The 20,531-nt window shown below is 35.8% G+C and overlaps 1 protein-coding gene and 1 pseudogene across 1 annotated transcript; one reads left to right on the top strand and one right to left on the bottom strand.

Moving 5' to 3' along the window:
* Positions 1–14,675: 14,675 nt before the first annotated feature.
* Positions 14,676–16,329, top strand: LOC136226108 (3-oxo-Delta(4,5)-steroid 5-beta-reductase-like). The gene is made up of 2 exons (XM_066014439.1): positions 14,676–14,845; positions 14,947–16,329. Exons 1-2 carry the CDS (start codon positions 14,807–14,809, stop codon positions 16,108–16,110), a joined length of 1,203 nt encoding a protein of 400 aa, XP_065870511.1. The 5' UTR covers positions 14,676–14,806; the 3' UTR covers positions 16,111–16,329.
* A 2,447-nt stretch (positions 16,330–18,776) lies between these two features.
* Positions 18,777–20,483, bottom strand: LOC136227779 ((S)-8-oxocitronellyl enol synthase CYC2-like; annotated as a pseudogene).
* Positions 20,484–20,531: the final 48 nt, after the last annotated feature.

The following is a 20,531-nucleotide window of genomic DNA, read 5'->3' on the forward strand; positions in this document are numbered from 1 at the left end:
TAAAAATTAACATTGTTTGAGAGTTTATAGAATGTAAATAAGGTTAAATGTTTAACTTCGTTTGGGAGTTTAAATATGGAGGGGAAGTAAAGTTAAATTTACTCTACTGAGACAAACAATTTTAAAAAACTTTACGTTAGTCCCATTAACCCCCAATTTGGAGGTTAGAGGAAGTAAACATTTAACTCCATTAACCTTCATTTACTCTAAAAAAATAACTCTCAAACAAGGTTAACTCAATATTTAACCTTCCATTACTCACATTTACTTTCATTAACCCCCTCCCAAACAAGAGCTAAAATGTAGTCAATTAATCAATTAGTTGCAAAAAAAGTAAGTTGCATGCAAAAGGTGTGTTGCATGCACCTTGAAATGTTATTACATAATTCACATTAAAACATATCAAAACAAAAGTTCTTACTTCCTCAACTATAAAACATGTTCTCTCTAATATTAGAACCTCATACATTGACCTTGGTTATTTGGCTTTTTCAAAGACGTATGTAACATACATTCTGCACGCAACTTACGTTTTTGCAATCGAATTATTACTTGACTACATTTTAAGCAATTAGAAGGGGATATCAGAGCATTTTAAGTAAGTTCAAGGGGCAATTGTAGGGTCGTTCCTGGGTATGGGCAGGAGGGGCGCTGCCCAGGCCCAAAATTAACATTTTTCAAAAAAAAAAAAATACTATTAGGTCTAGGTACAATGGAGGGAGGGGTTCAAAATTAAAAAAAATTTATAAAAAAATAGAGAAATTAAAATCTAAAAGATGGAATGATAATAAATATAATTTATAGACCTAAATAGTCACATCACACAAATTTATGACTACATTTTCTTATAATAATTTTTCGCATGTTGATAACGATGATCTTTTATTTCAGAAATGAAAGTGTTGCAAATGATTTGGCTAAAATGATAGCATTTGAAATTCTTGAGTTTATCAAATGAGCATATTATTATCCAAAAATTTTAATTATATTTTGAATTCTCTTAAATATGCCATTGACCGTTGTACTTGCTAAAAGAATTTTTCGGAGTTAAAATTATTGAAAAACTATTTGAGATCATCAACGTCTGAAGAAAAATTAAATGGCTTAGCAATTTTATATATTGAAAGAAATATATTAGAGAATATTGATATAGACACTATGTTTAGTGATTCTACATTTATAAATGCTCGTTGTTATTGTACTTTTACGTGTTGGATCTCTGATCAGAACCTAGATCACCTGAAAACACAATAACGGTTAGAAAAGGGGTCAAAGACCGGCGAACCCTCTCTGATGCTAAAGTCTATTGATAATCGAGAGAATAACAAGGACTAAATGAGTGAAATGTATTAAAGTGATTAAGAATTAGATACCTGAAGTCTGAAGACTTTACTATTTATAGATAATCATAGTTGTACATTTGGACACGTGGCTACTTATGATAGGTCAATGTACCCTATCTTTACGTGCCAACATGATTATGAGAATGATGAGCGTACATTTGGAATCCAGTGCTTTGATTGGTTCATGTGTCTCTCACAAATGTACTCCCTAGGTTGTTTTCGACAATATGAAGATGACCGAAGGTCAATGCTTCGGCCGATATCGTCATCCTTCTTTTCTTCGCACAATTCAGGGCCCATCTGAACTCTTTAAGTTATGTTGGACATTCTTGAGGTCAGCCCAAATAACTTAATACGGTAACACTCGTAAATAATATGTTATATGAGCGGGTTTTAATGCGAAATAAAATGTATTTTTATTTGATGTTATTTTTTTTTAAGAATTTGATGTTTTTATTAGATATCTTGTTAGGTCTAATAAAAAATGTCATTTATAAAATAATATTTCTTTTATATAATTGATTTTTTTTACTTGTATTTATTTATTGGCCCCTCGTTTTGTATTTCGTCTATAGACCTCTAGAATCTCGGAATCGGTCATGGATATTGAAACACTTTAAAAATTCAGAGGCCTATCAATTTTTTTAAACAGTTCAATTTTTTTTAGTGTTAGACTTAATACATCATTTGCCCCCTGAACTTATCCAAAAAGTTTGATTGGCTCCCTAAACTTACATGGTGTTTTTAGCCTTCTAAACTTGCTTGAATTGAAATAATATATTGACCACATGGATTTGTTTAAGATGGCATATTGGCCTCCTAAATTTATTTACAGTGGTCCGTTTATTTCCTGAACTTGTTTCAAGTGATATACATTTCAATTTATGTAAATTTATAAAAAAAATTCAAAACTCCAAAAATAAAGATGTAATTCATGATTTTTAAATCTTTAAAACAAATTAATTTTCTATTTTATATATTTTTATAATGTTTTTTTTGTAAATTTAATAATTTAATTATAATATTTTAATAAGTTTAAAGGATTAATAATAGGCCTAATACATCACCAACTCCCTGAACTTGTCTAAAATAGTAGATTGACTCCTTGAATTTTGCAATGTCTCACCAGGTCCCTAAACTTGCTTATTTCATATCACCAACTCCCTAAATTTGTCCATAAAAGTATATTAGCTTTCTGAATTTTGCAAGTGTCTCACCAAGTCCCCAAACTTGCTTATTTTGTAACAACTGAATATAAAAACCATAATACTAACTCTCAATCCTCATCCATTCAATCTCTCAAACCTACAACACTAATTCTTATAATAGGTTGAAAGGTAGGAGAAACGAAAAAATTACCTCTCGAATAGATAAAGACGTATTTTTAGAATTTAGATTTAATAAGCTTTTGTATTTAGTTGTTACATAATAAGGAAGTTTAAGGAGTTGGTGAGACACTTGCAAAGTTCAGAGAGCAAATATATTTTTATGGACAAGTTTAGGGAACTGACGATATAAAATAAGCAAGTTTAGAAAGCTGGTGAGACACTTACAAAATTCAAGATATCAATCTACTATTTTAGATAAGTTCAAAATGTATTAGACCTTAATAATACATTAAGTAAGTTGAGGGAGTCAACAAACTTTACCAACAAAACCAGTGGTGAAATGTTAGTGATGTCACCATCAATAACAGGTAAAGACTATGCTTACTTTGTTTTTTACAAAGTAAGCCTTATTTTATGTGTTTTCACTATTGGATTAATTTTATGCTCATTCATCCAATGGTGAAAACACACCAAGCAATAGTACTTTATCAAAAACAAAGTAACCATAGAAGACAATAACATCATCATTAATGTCATCATCATAATTATTGATAACCTTCACTAAGAATGATGGAGATCTTACCATAAATTAAAGTGTCTCAAGGAAAAAAACGCATTCATCAAATAAGTACAACTAATATGTTGTCTCAATCACTTCATCTTACTTTTTCATTTTTTTTAAAAGAAAATTAATTAAGATTTCAATAAGCTAAATCATTCAAATGGCGATACATCAACATTACTTTTTTAAAATTTCTTATCGCTTTTCTTCGGTAGTGTTGTGATTGGGTTTCATTAGGCGTGTCAATTTTTTTTAGCTCTTTTGTGAGAAATTATGGGCGTGCTAGAGAATTATAGTATTCTCGAACTATGAAATTGAACTAAGTGCGCTTTCTAACTTCTACGTAACAAGCAATTATAAGAAATAAAGAAACCGAAAATTTCTAAAGGATTCAATTATCAAAACGATACCGACTTTACAGAAAATAATTAAAGAACAAATAAAATAAAATTATATTGGGAAAATGAATGAATTTTGGATCTGAAAATTGAAACTAAGGGAATAACTGAGAAATATAAAAATGCCGAAGTCTAAGGATAATTTGCTAGAATTTTGCTTGGGTGTGTTGAGTTGTTTTCGCTTCATCATGATTTCTGCCTTTTATAGATGTTGGGAGGTCTTCTTGCTTCATTCTACAAGTCATGTTGTAACACCCTGTTCCAATACCATGTAGATATTGTCCGCTCTGTCCCAAATCCAACACCTTGGGCCTCACGGCTTTAAAACGCGTCTTCATGTATTGAATTCACATCTTACTAATAAGCCTCAATCACTCTTTCTCCATTTCCGACGTGGGATTCAGTTCATTCCTGCCCCCATCGCCATCCCTTACGGTCGCTCCTTGCTCAGGCCTTCTTACCCCGACGCCACCCACTCCGGACCGGATCGTTACACACGTTCTCCATATTGAGAAACTGCTCTACTTTAACTTTCACGATGAATTGATACGTACGCTTTCTGATTTTCTGCTTTTTAATTGGCTCACAGAACACACGTTAAAAATCTTAATTGACTTTCTGATTTTTCCCTTAATTTACCTTAGGTGTTTCCCTTGAGGTTCACTTTAGAAATTGTTTTCCCCCGGTATTCACTATTGAAAAATCGACTTAAACATAATTTAAGCCAATTAATACATTTAAAAGTCATATAAAGCCAAAAAATTATTTATGTGCAAACAACTTGTAATCATTTTCTAATCTTTCACAAGATCGCTAATTTGTTTAAAAGTTTTTGATTTTGTAAAGTACAATAACTTGGGGTACTTTTTTTTTCTGCAACCAAATCAAAATCAACACCTATGTAGAGCCAATCTCGTATTTTTATCAGTTTATTTTTTAAATGATATGTTCCGTCTTATTACTCCAACAACATGTATACTTTTTGAATTTCACAGTGGTTTCATTTAATTCGCAGCTACCCTTATCTTTAATAAACCATCCAAAAATTTAATAAACATTCTAAATTATTTAAAGGCATAACATTCATTTTAATCCCTAAACTAAAACTTTAAAGTCAATTAGAACCTTAAACTATCAAAATCACCAATTAAGTCTCCTAACTAAGCAAAAATCATCAATTGAGTCCTTATCCTATCCTAAATTCAGAAATTGTGACTATTTGACATAGACTGTAATGTCTCTGTATTGGCTCAAAATGGATTTAAGGAAGAGAGTCTGAAACTGTTCAACCGAATAATTTTTTATGAGGACTCAATTGATGATTTTTACTTAGAATGGGGACTCAAATGATTTTTACTTAGTTTAGGGACCCGATTGATGATTTTGATAGTTTAAGGTCCTAATTGATTTTTATGTTTTAGTTTGGGAATCCAAATAAATATTATGCCGTATTTAAATTGTCCAGAAATTAAAACACATTACTAAATAGTTAATTTCATAAAATGACAATCTTTAATTGATATACGGCGAGTAACGGGTGGGTACCCAGAACTACCCGATCCTAGCTAATGGGACTATCTGTATCCTGTATAAAAGGGTATGTAACGGATATTGGATCAAAACCATTAGCCGTTAGGATAATGGGAATATCCCAAGGGCATCTCGTACCCGTTACCCGTCATAACTATTTTATATATTAAAAAATATTATTCTTTTTTAGATGTAAGATAAAAGATTTGAATCTTAACCTTTTGTTCTTCAACCATTATGTGATTTCAATAAGTTACTTTAGTCTTATTAATTAAAGTTAAATTTGTTCAATTTTTAGATAGATAATTTATTAAATTTATACTTTATTAAATGTGTAATATTTTTTGTTTTATTTATTGATTCTTTTTTTTTTTTTTTGAAGATAAGAACAATTTCAGTTAATCAGAAACCAGTTCTTGAAGAATTACAGAATTTAAGAAAGACGGGATTGTAAAAGATACAAAAGGATTAGCATTGGAATAAGCCGCTCTAGCTATCGTATGAGCTGCAATATTCGCTAATCTAGGACAAAAAGAAACCCGAAAATCAGGTCTCGATCTCAAAATCTCCTTGCAATCATCAATCAAAACCCCAAATGAAGTAAGATCAGTTCCTAATCCGTTGACCCCATCCGCAACCACCTTAGAATCTGTTCTAAAACAGACCCGATCCTGCTCTAGGTCCAAAACCCACATAATTCCTTCTCTAAGCGCAAGAGCTTCCGCAACCTTGGCCGGCTGAACTCCCCTACTGAATCCCGATTTACAAGCCACAAATTCCCCCAAATCATTTCAGAGGATCCCACCCCAACCAAAGCAACCGGAATCCCAAAAATGGCAGCATCGACATTGTAGACCAGACGGCCCGCCACCGGTTTCTCCCAAAAACAACCCGATTTCTGATCTGATACCTCACCCTCGACAAACTCACTTGACATCCGACGAACAGAATGTGAATTTGTTGGGAAGTTCTCAGCCAACGAGACGATCCGGTTGGTTATTTCACTATTAGAACACAAAACCGATGCATGATTTGTATTGACAGAACCCAATATTGTTACAGATCCTAAAACAGGAACATCCACCGGGTTCTGATGCAAAGATTCGGACTCCTTCGTAAGAGAAACGGAAGATAATTTCGCCCGACAATTTTTCCAATTCATAAGGAAGTTCAAACCTTGTGACACCGCTAATCTTAGGAGCAACAACCTGTCATTCCACAATTTTTTGTTTCGCTGCCCCCAAATGCTCCACAAAATACACGCCACTTTGTCAATCCAAATTCCAACTCTTTGCTTGCAGAGCAGAAGAAGATACTCTCCAAATTCAGCATCGGCATCCCAAGGGAGATTAATTCCAGCTTCACTCCAACATTCCATAGCGTACTGACATTGCATAAACAAATGCCAGGTATGCTCAATCTCCTTCCCACATATAGTACACGTTAATGGAACGTCCATGCCCTTGGAGTGAAGATTGAGTCTGGTCGGTAAACAATTGGAAGCAGCCCTCCACAGAAAGAATTTTATTTTTGGCGGGATATGCAGCTGCCACAGACGTTTCCACCCCTCCATCTCAGTAACAGCAAGATTTCGCTCTTCAAACGCTTTATAACCAGATTTTGAGGTATACACTCCGTCTTTTGTGAAATGCCATATCAGCCGATCATTCAAGCTTCTTTGGGGAATTAACATATTCATAATCGCCCTAACATCCTCAATTTTGAACAACTCTTCCACAACATCCACATTCCATCTTTTTTCTCCTGCAACAAAAAGATCAGAAACTTTTGAACAAGAGTTAACAACCACATTGTTTGAAATAGGAATGGGATCTTTATCTCTGTCAAGCCAGGGATCCTTCCAAATTAGGATGTTGTTGCCGTCTCCGATGCGCCATCTAAGACCCAACATTAGAGCCTCTCTAGAACTCCAAATACTCCTCCAAACTAAACTAGGATTATTACCCAGTTTGGAGGAAAGAAAGCAATCATGCGGAAAATATTTTGCTTTGAACAACCGGCTAACTAGAGCATTTGGTTTATTGATGAAGTTCCATCCTTGTTTACCCAGTAAAGATAAATTGAAAGAGTGAAGCTGTCTAAAACCCAGTCCTCCACAATTTCTAGAATCACAGAGTCGATTCCACGAGAACCAATTTATCCCTCTCCTACCATCAGTTTTCATACCCCACCAGAAGGAGTTCATCATCCTTTGAAGCTCGTCACAAAGAGTCCTAGGCAGAAAGAAAGCACTCATACAATATGTGGGTAAAGCTTGAGCCACAGACTTCAAAAGAACGTCTTTACCAGCATTAGATAGAAATTTGGTTCCCCATGAGATAAATCGCTTCCTTAATCTATCTTTTAAGAAGCTGAAAATAGCTTTCTTTGATTTTCCGACAAGCGAAGGAAGGCCAAGATACCGACCCGTATCCAAAGGTTCATTTACCTCCAACAGGTTCTGGATAGACGCTCTAAGTTCCTGTTGAACATTTGGACTGAAAAAGATACCTGATTTTTGAAGATTAATAGCAAGACCCGAGGCGAGTTCATATCTATGTAGGATATCCAAAATTGTGGAAGTTTCCTCAATGGTGGCACTAAAAAACAGGAAAGAGTCATCCGCGAATAAAAGATGTGATACAGCAGGAGCTCTAGGATGAATTCTGCAACCGCTAATGAGGCCAACCCTTTCCGCATGATACATAAGCTTTGAGAAAACCTCAGTACACATGATGAAGAGATAAGGGGACAAAGGATCCCCTTGTCGCAGCCCACGATTAGGATTAAAAGGACCAGCCAGCTCCCCATTAACCGCCACAGAATAAGAGACCGTAGTTACACATAACATCATCCAGGAAACCCACTTCTCGTGAAAACCCAGTCTAATAAGTACAGTCTTGAGGAAACCCCAGTCAACTCTGTCGTAAGCCTTACCAATGTCGATTTTGAGGGCAGCATTCCCCGCTGAACCTCTATTACGACGCTTCATATAATGAATGGATTCGAAGGCAACAAGCACATTGTCAATAATGGATCGACCCGGAACAAAAGCGGATTGACTCTCAGAAATTATGTCCGGAAGGATTAGCTTAAGTCTGTTGGCTAATACTTTGGCAACCAATTTGTACAGAACATTGCAGAGTGCAATGGGTCTGAGATCTTTCATCCATTCGGGCTGCTCACATTTAGGAATTAGAACCAAAACAGAGTCATTTAGGTTGGCAGGGAATTCACCTCTCTCAAGCCAACTAGAGCAAGCCGAAAAAATATCCCGATCAATAGAACTCCAAAAATGTTGATAAAAACCGGGATTGAGACCATCCGGCCCTGGGGCCTTATCAGCATGCATTTGTGAGATAGCAAACTTGAATTCAGAAATATCAAAAGGAGCAATCAAGCTATCATTCATATCAGTTGAAACAACCTGCTCAAGAATATTAACATCAGAGTATTCGCTAGGGGAATTAGAAGAAAAAACCTGGATGAAATATTGTTGGATTAAGTTGCACAAGGGAGATTGTCCTTCAACCCACTCCCCATTTTCGCCCCTAATACGATGAATAGTGTTCTGATTTCTTCTAGCCTTTATACAGGCGTGAAAATATTTGGAATTGTTATCACCACCTTTTAACCAGAAAGCTTTAGCTCTTTGTTTCAATGAAAGCTCTTCCTGTTCAAGCAAACTTTCAAGTTGACATTTTGCTTCCAAAAACCGTTTAACCTCTCCCTAATCAGAACTCGAATGCAGCCTGTTGAGCCATTTCCGCAAGTGTACGGTATACGCTTGTAGTAATAAAAGATATCGATCCCATAGGGAACGTTTTTTAACAAAACTTATTTATAATCGGTTGAATTTTACTTTTAAAGGTTTATAATATGGAAATCGTTGAATTGGATTTTGGTTATGAAATTGCTAGAATGAGAATTAGATTAGAATATGAAAATGTTAGAAAATATTCTGATTTAAGAATGAATTTGCAAAACAGGAACGTTTAGTACTTTTTTAAAAAGTAAACTAATGTATTCGTTTGCACTAAGCAAAGAAACAACTTTAAACTTTGTATGAATTATAAAAATGAAATAAATGACGGAACCTCTAATTAATTGGCTTTGAACGAGACAAAACCCTTAACCGGGATAAATTGCCCTTAACCAAATTAAAACTCTACCGAGATAGTAATTTGCTTAAGTGTTCAACAAAGTTTCCTTGTAAAGATTTGAATTAAATACGTTTTAATGAAAACACCATCAGTCACTTTAGTGGATTGGTTACCATAAGTGCTGCATAACGATCTATCGAATAGAACGGACTTTATTAGATGCAATATAAATTGATACAAGTTTATAGAGAACATGGAGCATTGAATTCTTCGACGGCGTGCAAGTGAACGGGTTGATCAATCCTTTCCTTGGGTTTCGTTAGAGTTTGTCAGGCTCAGGGGCGAATCCTCTACTCAATCTTCTCGCTGTAACTTCGTAATAGGGATACGGTCGGCCTCTACCAAAATGAAAACTAAACTGGAACAATGTCTAAACGCTACTGAACTTTGTTATTAATTTGTAAACAATGTGTGTACATCATATTGTTTTGAACAGAAATGAACTTCTAATCTCTGACTCATTTCTGAGACAGAGTTTCTGCATAACTCTTGCACTAATCTCAAAATCTAACTCTCTCAACATTGTACTAAACTCTCAAATCAACTATTTATTTATAGATGTTGAAGAGTCGTGATTGAAGTGTCGTGTCCGCTGTGGAGAGTCGTGTCCGTTGTGGAGAGTCGTGTCTGCTGTGAAAGGACGTCTTTATCCACCCGAACGGTCGTGTTTCGTCGAAAACGAACATGTGTTTATTGTGCTGCAAAGGTTCCTAATCTTACCGAGAATCCAAATTCACTACCGTGAATGGGGGAGCATCAAGTTGAGCTTCGGACGAAGGGAAGAAGGCTGAAGGACGCATGTCGCGACCGTGAAAGAGGGGGGCCGCGGTCGCGACACGGAGCTTTTTCTGGATTTCTGCTCTCGTTTGTGTCCTCGACTTGGCGTTATTAATTTTCGTCATCTTCGACTCCTTTTGTAGGGCTTTTCTTCTATTTTTGAGCTCTTTTTACTCCTATTTGGATTTTACCAAATATTTATGTACCTTGCATGAAAGAAACATATTCGAAAGTAAAAGTATTCTAAATAGGTATAAATAGCATAAATTCGTAGCAATATCGATGTAATTATTGATGATATATTAGGTATATTTTGGGCTTAACACAGCCTTTCAAGTGTTTTTTTGCAGCCTTCAATTCTCGCAGAAAACCGTCTTCTATATCTTCTGCCCCAAATATCTATGGCCTTCGAACACGACACAATACGAGCCATGAGAGATGCTCCCTTATCCGCAACCCAACATTTTTGGACAAACTCCGAAAAGTCACCTTCACAGAGCCACGCCATATCAAATTTAAACGATCTGTTTTTCCTTCTAGGCTGTTCACTCTTGAAATTTAACAAGATGGGCGAGTGATCAGAATAGGCAGAGATTAAGTTGCATAGTTTGTGATTACCAAAACGAGAAAACCAAGAATCAGTACCGAAAGCTCTATCAAGTTTTTCCTTAATCCAATTGGTAGTTCCACGACCACGTTCCCAAGTGTATCTATCACCAATAAGATTGATTTCGAGTAAATTACAACCTGATAAAGCTTCAACAAAATTATTCATAAGATAAGGAGGATAAAGCTGACCCCCACTTTTTTCAGAAGAATCAAGAAGACAGTTGAAATCCCCAATGAAAACCGTAAGAAGAACCGATTGAGAAGCAATGCGTTGCAATAAATTCCATGATAGATGCTGATCAGAACGGTTGGAAAAACCATAAAAACCCACAATTCTCCAATCATCCTCAGAATTAATGTGGACGTTGATTTCGATATGGTGATCAGAGTACCCGTTGATTGAGAAATCATCTTTATTTTTCCACATCACAGCCAGCCCTCCGCTATGACCTCTACTATCCACCGAGAAACATGAATCAAATTTCAATTTATTCTTCACAAGTTCAATTCTCTTTTTCTCACACAAAGTTTCAATAAGGAAAATCAGAGTTGGGGAATGAGCTTTAACAAGCTCCAAGAGACTTCGAATTGCCCGGGAATTCCCCAATCCCCGACAATTCCAGCTAAGGCAACTCATTCTTCTCGGCGGGCCTGAATGCCAGACCTCGTCGTGTCATTTGTGATGGGAGAATCCTTATCAGAATTAGAAATGGAATCTCCCTGTTGTGGTTCCTCTTGCACAATCTCAACAATACTGCAATCCTTTCTTGAATTAAAAGTTGTTGTCTTATCATTAATGGATGTTGGGCCGCCTCGACGTCTCTTTCGCACCTCTGCTATTTCTAACCCCTCTTCTTCATCCATTGACATCTCTTCATCCCCCTCCTGTTCCTTGTTGTGTTCGAGTTGTGTGTTACTGAAGTTGTTTGGACTGTTATTGAAACCCTGATGAAACCCCCCTGCTTTACTACTATTTGACAGAGTGTTATTTTGTATAAGAACAAAATTTGGTTTCTCAATTCCCTCATCTTTACTGCCTGAGCCAAACCCTCCATCAACCATGTTCAAGGTGCTGCCACTGGCTTCTCTAAGCCATCTCGAGTTATTCTGATTAGCCCCTCTTCTTAATGGCGCTTTCAACCAGTCCCCCCAATCCCTCTTCAGTTCAATCACACGAGGAACAAACAGCTTTTCACAAAAACGATCAGAATGACCGATCATCCCGCACAAGTAACAGAACAGACCGAGCCGTTCATATTTAAAAGACACAAAACACCAGCTATCATTAGCTTTCCGAATTTTCTTCACTCTCTTTAAAGGTTTACGAACATCCATGCTTACCCTGATTCGCATATACTGTCTGCGGATGCCATTACTGTTGTTAATGTAATATTCCAGGAATGTCCCCAGGAAATTGACAAGTTGACGTCCTACATGTTCAAACATTGTTCCAACAGGAAGTTCATATACTTGGACCCAGATGTCCAACATGTTCAGATTAATAGCTTCAGGATCCGTACCTATCTTCCATTCCCTAAGAATAAGCATTTGGTTATCGAAGGACCAAGGCCCTCCAGCCAAAACCCTGTTTTTATCCACTTCATGAAAAAATTCAAAAGAGAAAATTGTGTTTGTGATTTCCTGAATAGCAATACCCCGCCCAGGCTGCCATAGATCCGCTAGTTTATTCTTCATGGCAGTGAAATTCACCGTCTTATCCGTAATAAAACGTCCAATCAATCTCAAGCAAGCCGTATCAATCGATTCCTCAGCAATGTTGAAGCCAAGATCGATACCAGCAAATTCATCATCCTGAATCTGCATATTTGCCATGTTTTCCTCCATGGCCAAACAAACAACCAGGGAGAGACAAGGTAATGGATAAATTGATTTGTAGATGACGAAGAAAAAAGGTTTTGCGATCAAGAAAAGGAAAGATTGGGAAAAGCAAAGAACCAGGAAAAGACGGCTTTTACGAAAAGAAATTGGAAAAATTGGGAAAAGCGACAAACAACACAACCAACAAATACAAAAAGTCAAAACAAGAAATGCGATCTCCTTGATTGATAAAAAATACAGAGCAGTAAGAAATAAGGGAAAATTAGAGAGATGAATCTTACCAGGGATCAGCAAAAACCAGATTAGCAAAAGAAGACCAAACTCTCACAAAGAAGAGGCAAAACCTCAACGACAACTCTCACAGAGAAAAGACCACTCTTGTATTTTAGTTTTGAAATTCACATTATTTATTGATTCTTAATGCGTGTACCTGTGAATTAAATGAGATCGGTATGTGATGCAAAAGGTATATCTGTTAGGATAATGAGACAAGTACGAGTAATTCAAAGGTAAGGGTTTACTATTGGCACTACCTAGGTACCCTACCCATTACCATCCCTAGTAGCAATAGCCGGACATGGATTCTTATATATGTCACACATAATTTTTTGAATCTCATATCCATCCTAACCATTTTACACATGTTTCAGGTAATCCTTTATAATCGGATAGTACCGGGTTTCATGAATACTCCTACCCATTATGGTCCCTACTACAAGTTATAAAGCAACATTAAGACGACCGAATCATTGCCTTCGGTCTATGCTTCAGCCATCATATAACTCTCCATTTCTCTTTGTGTTGATTAGGGTCCATCTGAACTCCTTAAATCATAGTGGGTCCACTTGACATAAGCCCAAATGATTTAATACTATAACATGAGCTATAAATTTTATTGAAACAATTCAAAATTGAATTATAATAAAGCAAAAAAAATCATAATAAAAAACTTTTTTACTAATCGCCGCTTAGACACGCATCTAAGTAGTGTAGGCAATTTAGACAGAGCCAGACGACTAAAAATCACTTAGGAGTAAACAAATCGTCCAAATAGATTAATCGGAGAAAATCGATGCGGATTTTCGATTTTGAGCGTCTAACCGGGGACTATGTGATACATGCGGCCTTATCTTTTAAGAGAATGTAAAACATACACATGATTAAGAAAAGCAATGTTAAAACTAGGTTAAAAGTAGAAAACTAATTTCACGTATTAAATTTGTTTAATGTCATATTTATTATGGATTAAATTTCCGACTTTTCAAAATCAACATGTTCGGTGTTTTTTTTAGAATTTAACTTTCTCTTTCTTGACTAATAAAGTAAATGATAATGATCTTGAAAAGTCATAAAATTAAAGTTACTTAAAATATAGGGATAAAAACCAAATTTATCACTCACGTTTCAAAGGAAGTGTACAATTTAACCTTAACATATGAAATGCTACAAATTTAACTTTAACGTTTCTAATCAAGCCATACGTTATAAAAAAAATTAGAAAAATGTGTTTTACTGGTATTTAACTATCACTTCAGACTTTCCAAACATTAATTATGTCTAAAAGACTAACAAATACTAAAAAATAAATCTGCTATATATAAGTTAATCACAATTTTTGTTGTCAAACTGTTTGAAATATTTATTGTGTTATTAATAGTAGTACAAAAAAAAATATAGGAAACTGCTTCAATTTATCGACAATTTTTTTTGGAAAGTCTGATGTGACAGTTAAATAACAGTCAACCCAGTTTTTTCAGAATTTCGATAACTCATGACTAAACTTGAACTTGTTTGGAAACGTTAGAATTAAATTTAGAGGGTGTTTGTTTCAGTTTTTCGGAATAGCGTTTAACATTTCACTCCAAACCGTAGAAAATATAGCGTTTGATTAGGTTTATATAACCATAGCGTTTAGTATTTTCTCTAGAAGTTGCAGCTTATTGGAGCTCCTTTTTGAAACTTTTCTTCAACAAAAAAAAAAAAAGATAAAATTATCATTCTCTATGATAACTTGTGTCCTTTTAGAAAAAAAAAAACGAAACAAAAGAAAACAAAAAGCACTCACCTACAAACTTGAGGAAACTACATGTTATTTTTGGAATTATCCATTTTTTTTTGTTACAAAGCTATGTTTGAGCAATAATTGAATTATAGATAGCCGTTGAGATGGTGACCACATATCTGGATATTAATTGCAGCATATAAATCCACAGCTTCATCAATTTACTTCAGTACTCATTTCTCTCAGATCAATTCAATGAGCTGGTGGTGGTCAGGCGCCATTGGAGCAGCTAAGGCAAGTTAACTTCAACACCTTAATTTTCATTCAATTTGATTACAAGAGATTCTAACTTTTTAATTTGTTTTGCTTTCATTCAATTTGTTTATGCCTAACAGAAAAAATTCGAAGAACAAGATGATAACAATGCACCAAGAGAGTACCAAAGTGTAGCTCTTGTGATCGGAATCACAGGCATCGTCGGCAATAGTTTAGCTGAGATCTTACCTCTTTCAGATACCCCCGGTGGCCCCTGGAAAGTCTACGGTGTTGCCCGTCGCCAACGACCAGTCTGGCAGGCAGATCATCTGATTGAATACATTCAATGTGATGTCTCAATTGAAGAAGAAACCCTAAAAAAGCTTTCACCTTTAACAGATATTACACACATTTTCTTCGTAGCTTGGGCAAGCAAAACTACAGAAGCTGAGAATTGTGAAATCAATGGCTCAATGCTGAGAAATGTGCTGAAATCAGTGATCCCAAATGCAGAAAATTTGCAGCACATCTGTCTACAGACTGGATCAAAGCATTACACGGGTCCTTTCGAGTCATTTGGGAAATTTCAACCTCATGAAGCTCCGTGGCATGAGGATCTTCCCCGGCTGGATACAATAAACTTTTATTATACACTTGAAGATATACTGTTTGATGAAGTGGCCAAAAAGGAAGGATTGACATGGTCAATTCATAGGCCTACTGCGATTTTCGGGTTCTCGCCTTGTTCATTGATAAATTCAGTGGGTACTTTATGTGTTTATGCAGCAATTTGTAAGCATCAAGGGCTTCCATTGATCTTCCCAGGCAATCGTGCTTCCTGGGAAGGGTACTGGTTTGCGTCCGATGCGGATTTGATTGCGGAACAGCAGATATGGGCAGCAGTAGATCCTAATGCGAAGAATGAAGCATTCAATTGCAGTAATGGGGATGTTTTCAAGTGGAAACATTTGTGGAAAGTGTTAGCAGATGAGTTTAAAATTGAGAATTATGGGTTTGGAGAGGATGATAAGAGGTTAAGGTTAGATGAAATGATGAAAAATATGGGGGGATTGTGGGATGAGATTGTTAAAGAAAAAGAGTTAGTTGATAGTGAGGTTGAGAAAGTAGCAATTTGGGGGCTTCTTGATCTGGTTTTCAATGGGGATGGTGGATTCATGGACACTATGAATAAGAGCAAAGAACTTGGCTTTTTTGGTTTTAGAAACACACACAAGTCTTTCATATATTGGATTGATAAACTGAAATCTCATAGAATTGTTCCTTCATTTGATGATCAACTTTGATATAGTGATTGTCACATACAATGAAGAAGGAGGACTGAAATGGTTATTAACCTGCTAGCCAGGTTGTTTATGTCTTTTAGTAGTCTTTGTTATATGTGTTAGTTTGTTATGGGTTATTGTATTTTGGCTTTTGCTATTTTAGTTGTATTCATAAAAGTTGGACAAGCTGAGCTATATTGTAACCGTTTTATGACCTCAATAATATATTACAATGTTGTATATTGTTCGTGCCTTTGGAGAGGTTATCTAGCGATGAATGAATAGTATTCCTATTTCCTTCTATTTTCTCTCTTGCTGAATTTTAAACTGATTCTGTATGTTAGAGCCCTTAGTCCTGACATTGGTATCAGAGGTACTCATTTCTCCGGCCAACTTGTATGGTAAACCAATCATACACTAAAACTAGAGCAGCAACACGAGCCCAAGCAGCCATGAAAGCTTTAGAATCCCAGTTGAAGGAGCTCACTATCCAGTTTTATAACTGATCGGAAGCATATCAGGCTTATTTCCATGCTATCTAAACAGCTCAACAGAAGAGGATTGAATCTATTCTTTTAGAGCAAAACCAACTAAGAAAAAATCAGATTGCTTCTCAACAATCTCTTGAAGATTTAGTTTACAAATCCATCACCACCCTTGGCAAACTCATTCATTCACAAACTGAATTTAATTTGTTACCTCTTAAAATACTCAACCTAAACATGGACCCAAATAACGGAACCCTGGACAGTCTCCATGCTTCCTATTCAAGAGAATCTAATATTACCAAACCTCAAACTCCAATTCCTACCTTTAACAAAATACTACCTAAACGTGAGTTATTTGATGGCACAGGAGTGGAAAGCTGGGTGAGCAAGTGCTCCAAATATTTTCAACTTGTTGAAGTTGATAATTCAAATAAGGTAGCCCTTATCGGGCTGTATCTTCAGGGAAAGGCTGAGAAGTGTTATAACAGCTGAATTCCCAGTCATCCACATGCTACTTAGGAAGAATTCTTTTAGGAGATTGAAAAGCGATTCCAGGAAACAAAACTGGAGGATATAGTAGAATCACTTTACTAGCTTAAGCTGACTTCTTCAACTGTGGTGGAATATCAAGATCAGTTTGAATCCCTCAAACTAAGAATAGAGAAGGCCCACCCCACTACAATAGAATCCTTCTTTGTTCCTTCATTTGATGATGAACTTTAATATCATGATTTTATTAACAATCTTCTTCTTGTTGTTGTTTTTAGGGTTAAATACATATAGATATTGTGTGGTTTCGCTTATTTGCAGATGCATACTTGTGTTTTTTTTTTTTTTTTGCAAACGCAACCTTGTGGTTTGTAAAATTTTGCATTTGGGCTCACTTTGTTAGAATTTGGCCGATAACGACCTCAAAATGAAAATTTTCAAGAGTTAAAGTTGTTTAGTATCATATTTAATATGGAACCATAATTTTAATTTTTCAAAATCATCATTTTTGGAGTTTTCTCTCTCTAAACATTAACTTTCTCTTTCATAAAAAATAACACCTAAATGACCTCAAATCTAAAAGGTTGAAGAATTAAAGTTATTTAAATTATCATTTAATTCTTGAAAATTTTCATTTTGAGGTCGTTATGGGCCAAATTCTAACAAAGTAAGCCCAAATGCAAAATTTTACAAACCACATGGTTGTGTTTGCAAAAAATAAAATAAAATGCCACAAGTATGCATCTGTAAATAAGCGAAATCACACGACGTCTATATGTATTTAACCCTAAAAACAACAACAAGAAGAAGATTGTTAATAAAATCATGATATTAAAGTTCATCATCAAATGAAGGAACAAAGAAGGATTCTGTTATAGTATCTTGATACTCCACCACAGTTGAAGTCAGCTTAAGCTAGTAAAGCGATTCTACTATATCCTCCATTTTTGTTTCCTGGAATCGCTTTTCAATCTCCTAAAAGAATTCTTCTTAAGTAGAATGTGGATGACTGGGAATTCAGCTGTTATAACACTTCTCAGCCATTCCCTGAAGATACAGCCAGGTAAGGGCTACCTTATTTGAATTATCAACTTCAACAAGTTGAAAATATTTGCAGCACTTGCTCACCCAGTTTTCCACTTCTGTGCCATCAAATAACTCACATTTAGGTAGTATTTTGTTAAAGGTAGGAATTGGAGTTTGAGGTTTGGTAATATTAGATTCTCTTGAATAGGAAGCATGGAAACTGTCCAGGATTCCCTTATTTGGGTCCATGTTTAGGTTGAGTGTTTTAAGAGGTAACAAATTGAATTCACTTTGTGAATGGATGAGTTTGCCAAGGGTGGTGATGGATTTGTGAACTAAATTTTCAAGAGATTATTGAGAAGCAATCTCATCTTTTCTTAATTGGTTTTGCTCTAAAAGAATATATTCAATCCTCTTCTGTTGAGCTGTTTGGATGGCTTGGAAATGAGCCTGATGTGCTTTCGATCAGTTATAAAACTGGGTAGTGAGCTCCTTCAACTGAGGTTTTAAAGCTTCCATGGTTGCTTGAGCTCGTGTTGCTGCTCTAGCTTTAGTGTAGGATTGGTTTACCATACAAGTTGGCTAGAGAAATGAGTATCTCTGATACCAATGCTGGGACAAAAAGCAGTTTAAAATTTAGCAAGAGAGAAAATAGAAGGAAATAGGAATAATATTCTTCCTCGCTAGATAACCTCTCCAAAGGCATGAACTATATACAACATCGTAATACATTGTTGAGGTCATAAAACGGTTACAATATAGCTGGTGTATATGACAGCTTGCCCAACTTTTATGAATACAACCAAAATAGCAAAAACAAAAATATAATAACGCATAACAAACTAACACACATGAAAACAATACAACGGAAGACCACTAAAAGGCATAAAGAACTTAGCTAGCTGGTTAATATCCATTTTAGTCATTATATCAAAGTTGATCAATCATCAAATGAAGGAACAATTCTATGAGATTTCAGTTTATCAATCCAATATTTGAAAGACTTGTGTGTGTTTCTAAAACCAAAAAAACCATGTTCTTTGCTCTTGTTCATAGTGTCCATGAATCCACCATCCCCATTGAAAGCCAGATCAAGAAGCCACCATACTGCTACTTTCTCAACCTCAGTATCAACTAACTCTTTTTCTTTAACAATCTCATCCCACAATCCCCCCATATTCTTCATCATTTCATGTAACCTTAACCTCTTATCATCCTCTCCAAACCCATAATTCTCAATTTTAAACTCATCTGCTAACACTTTCCACAAATGTTTCCACTTGAAAACATCCCCATTACTGCAATTGAATGCTTCATTCTTCGCATTAGGATCTACTGCTGCCCATATCTGCTGTTCCGCAATCAAATCCGCATCGGACGCAAACCAGTACCCTTCCCAGGAAGCACGATTTCCTGGAAAGATCAATGGAAGTCCCTGATGCTTACAAATTGCTGCATAAACACATAAAGTACCCACTGAATTTATCAATGAACAAGGTGAAAACCCGAAAATCGCAGTAGGCCGATGAATTGACCATGTCAATCCTTGTTTTTTGGCCACTTCATCAAACAGTATATCTTCAAGTGTATAATAAAAGTTTATTGTATCCAGGCGAGGAAGATCCTCATGCCACGGAGCTTCATGAGGTTGAAATTTCCCAAATAACTCGAAAGGACCCGTGTAATGCTTTGATCCAGTCTGTAGACAGATGTGCTGCAAATTTTCTGCATTTGGGATCACTGATTTCAGCACATTCCTCAGCATTGAGCCATTGATTTCACAATTCTCAGCTTCTGTACTTTTGCTTGCCCAAGCTACGAAGAAAATGTGGGTGATGTTGTTAAAGGTGAAAGCTTTTTTAGGGTTTCTTCTTCAATTGAGACATCACATTGAATGTATTCAATCAGATGATCTGCCTGCCAGATTGGTCGTGGGCGACGGGCAACACCGTAGACTTTCCAGGGGCCACCGGGGGTATCTGAAAGAGGTAAAATCTCAGCTAAACTATTGCCGACGATGCCTGTGATTCCGATCACAAGAGCTACACTTTGGTACTGTCTTGGTGCATTATTATCATATTGTTCTTCGAATTTTTTCTGTTAGGCATTTTATCAAATGGGATGAAAGCAAAACAAATTAAAGTTAGAATCTTTTGTAATCAAATTGAATGAAAATTGAGGTGGTGAAGTTAACTTGCCTTTGCTGCTCCAATGGCGCCTGACCACCACCAGCTCATTGAATTGATCTGAGAGAAATGAGTAGTGAAGTAAATTGATGAAGCTGTGGATATATATGCTGCAATTAATATCCAAATATGTGGTCACCATCTCAACGGCTATCTAAAGTTCAATTATTGCTCAAAGATAGCTTTGTAACCAAAATAGGGATTGTTAAGGAAAATGGATAGTTCCAAAAATAAAATCTAGTTTCCTCAATTT

Source organism: Euphorbia lathyris, chromosome 4 (assembly GCF_963576675.1).
Source record: "Euphorbia lathyris chromosome 4, ddEupLath1.1, whole genome shotgun sequence".
Classification (NCBI taxonomy): Eukaryota; Viridiplantae; Streptophyta; class Magnoliopsida; order Malpighiales; family Euphorbiaceae; genus Euphorbia; species Euphorbia lathyris.

What these genes read in the sequence shown, in the direction of transcription:
- LOC136226108 (XM_066014439.1), top strand. Translation starts at nt 14,807, where the DNA reads ATGAGCTGGTGGTGGTCAGGCGCCATTGGAGCAGCTAAG. An exon ending in GCGCCATTGGAGCAGCTAAG is followed by an intron (nt 14,846 to 14,946) that starts GCAAGTTAACTT and finishes TATGCCTAACAG; the next exon opens with AAAAAATTCGAAGAACAAGA.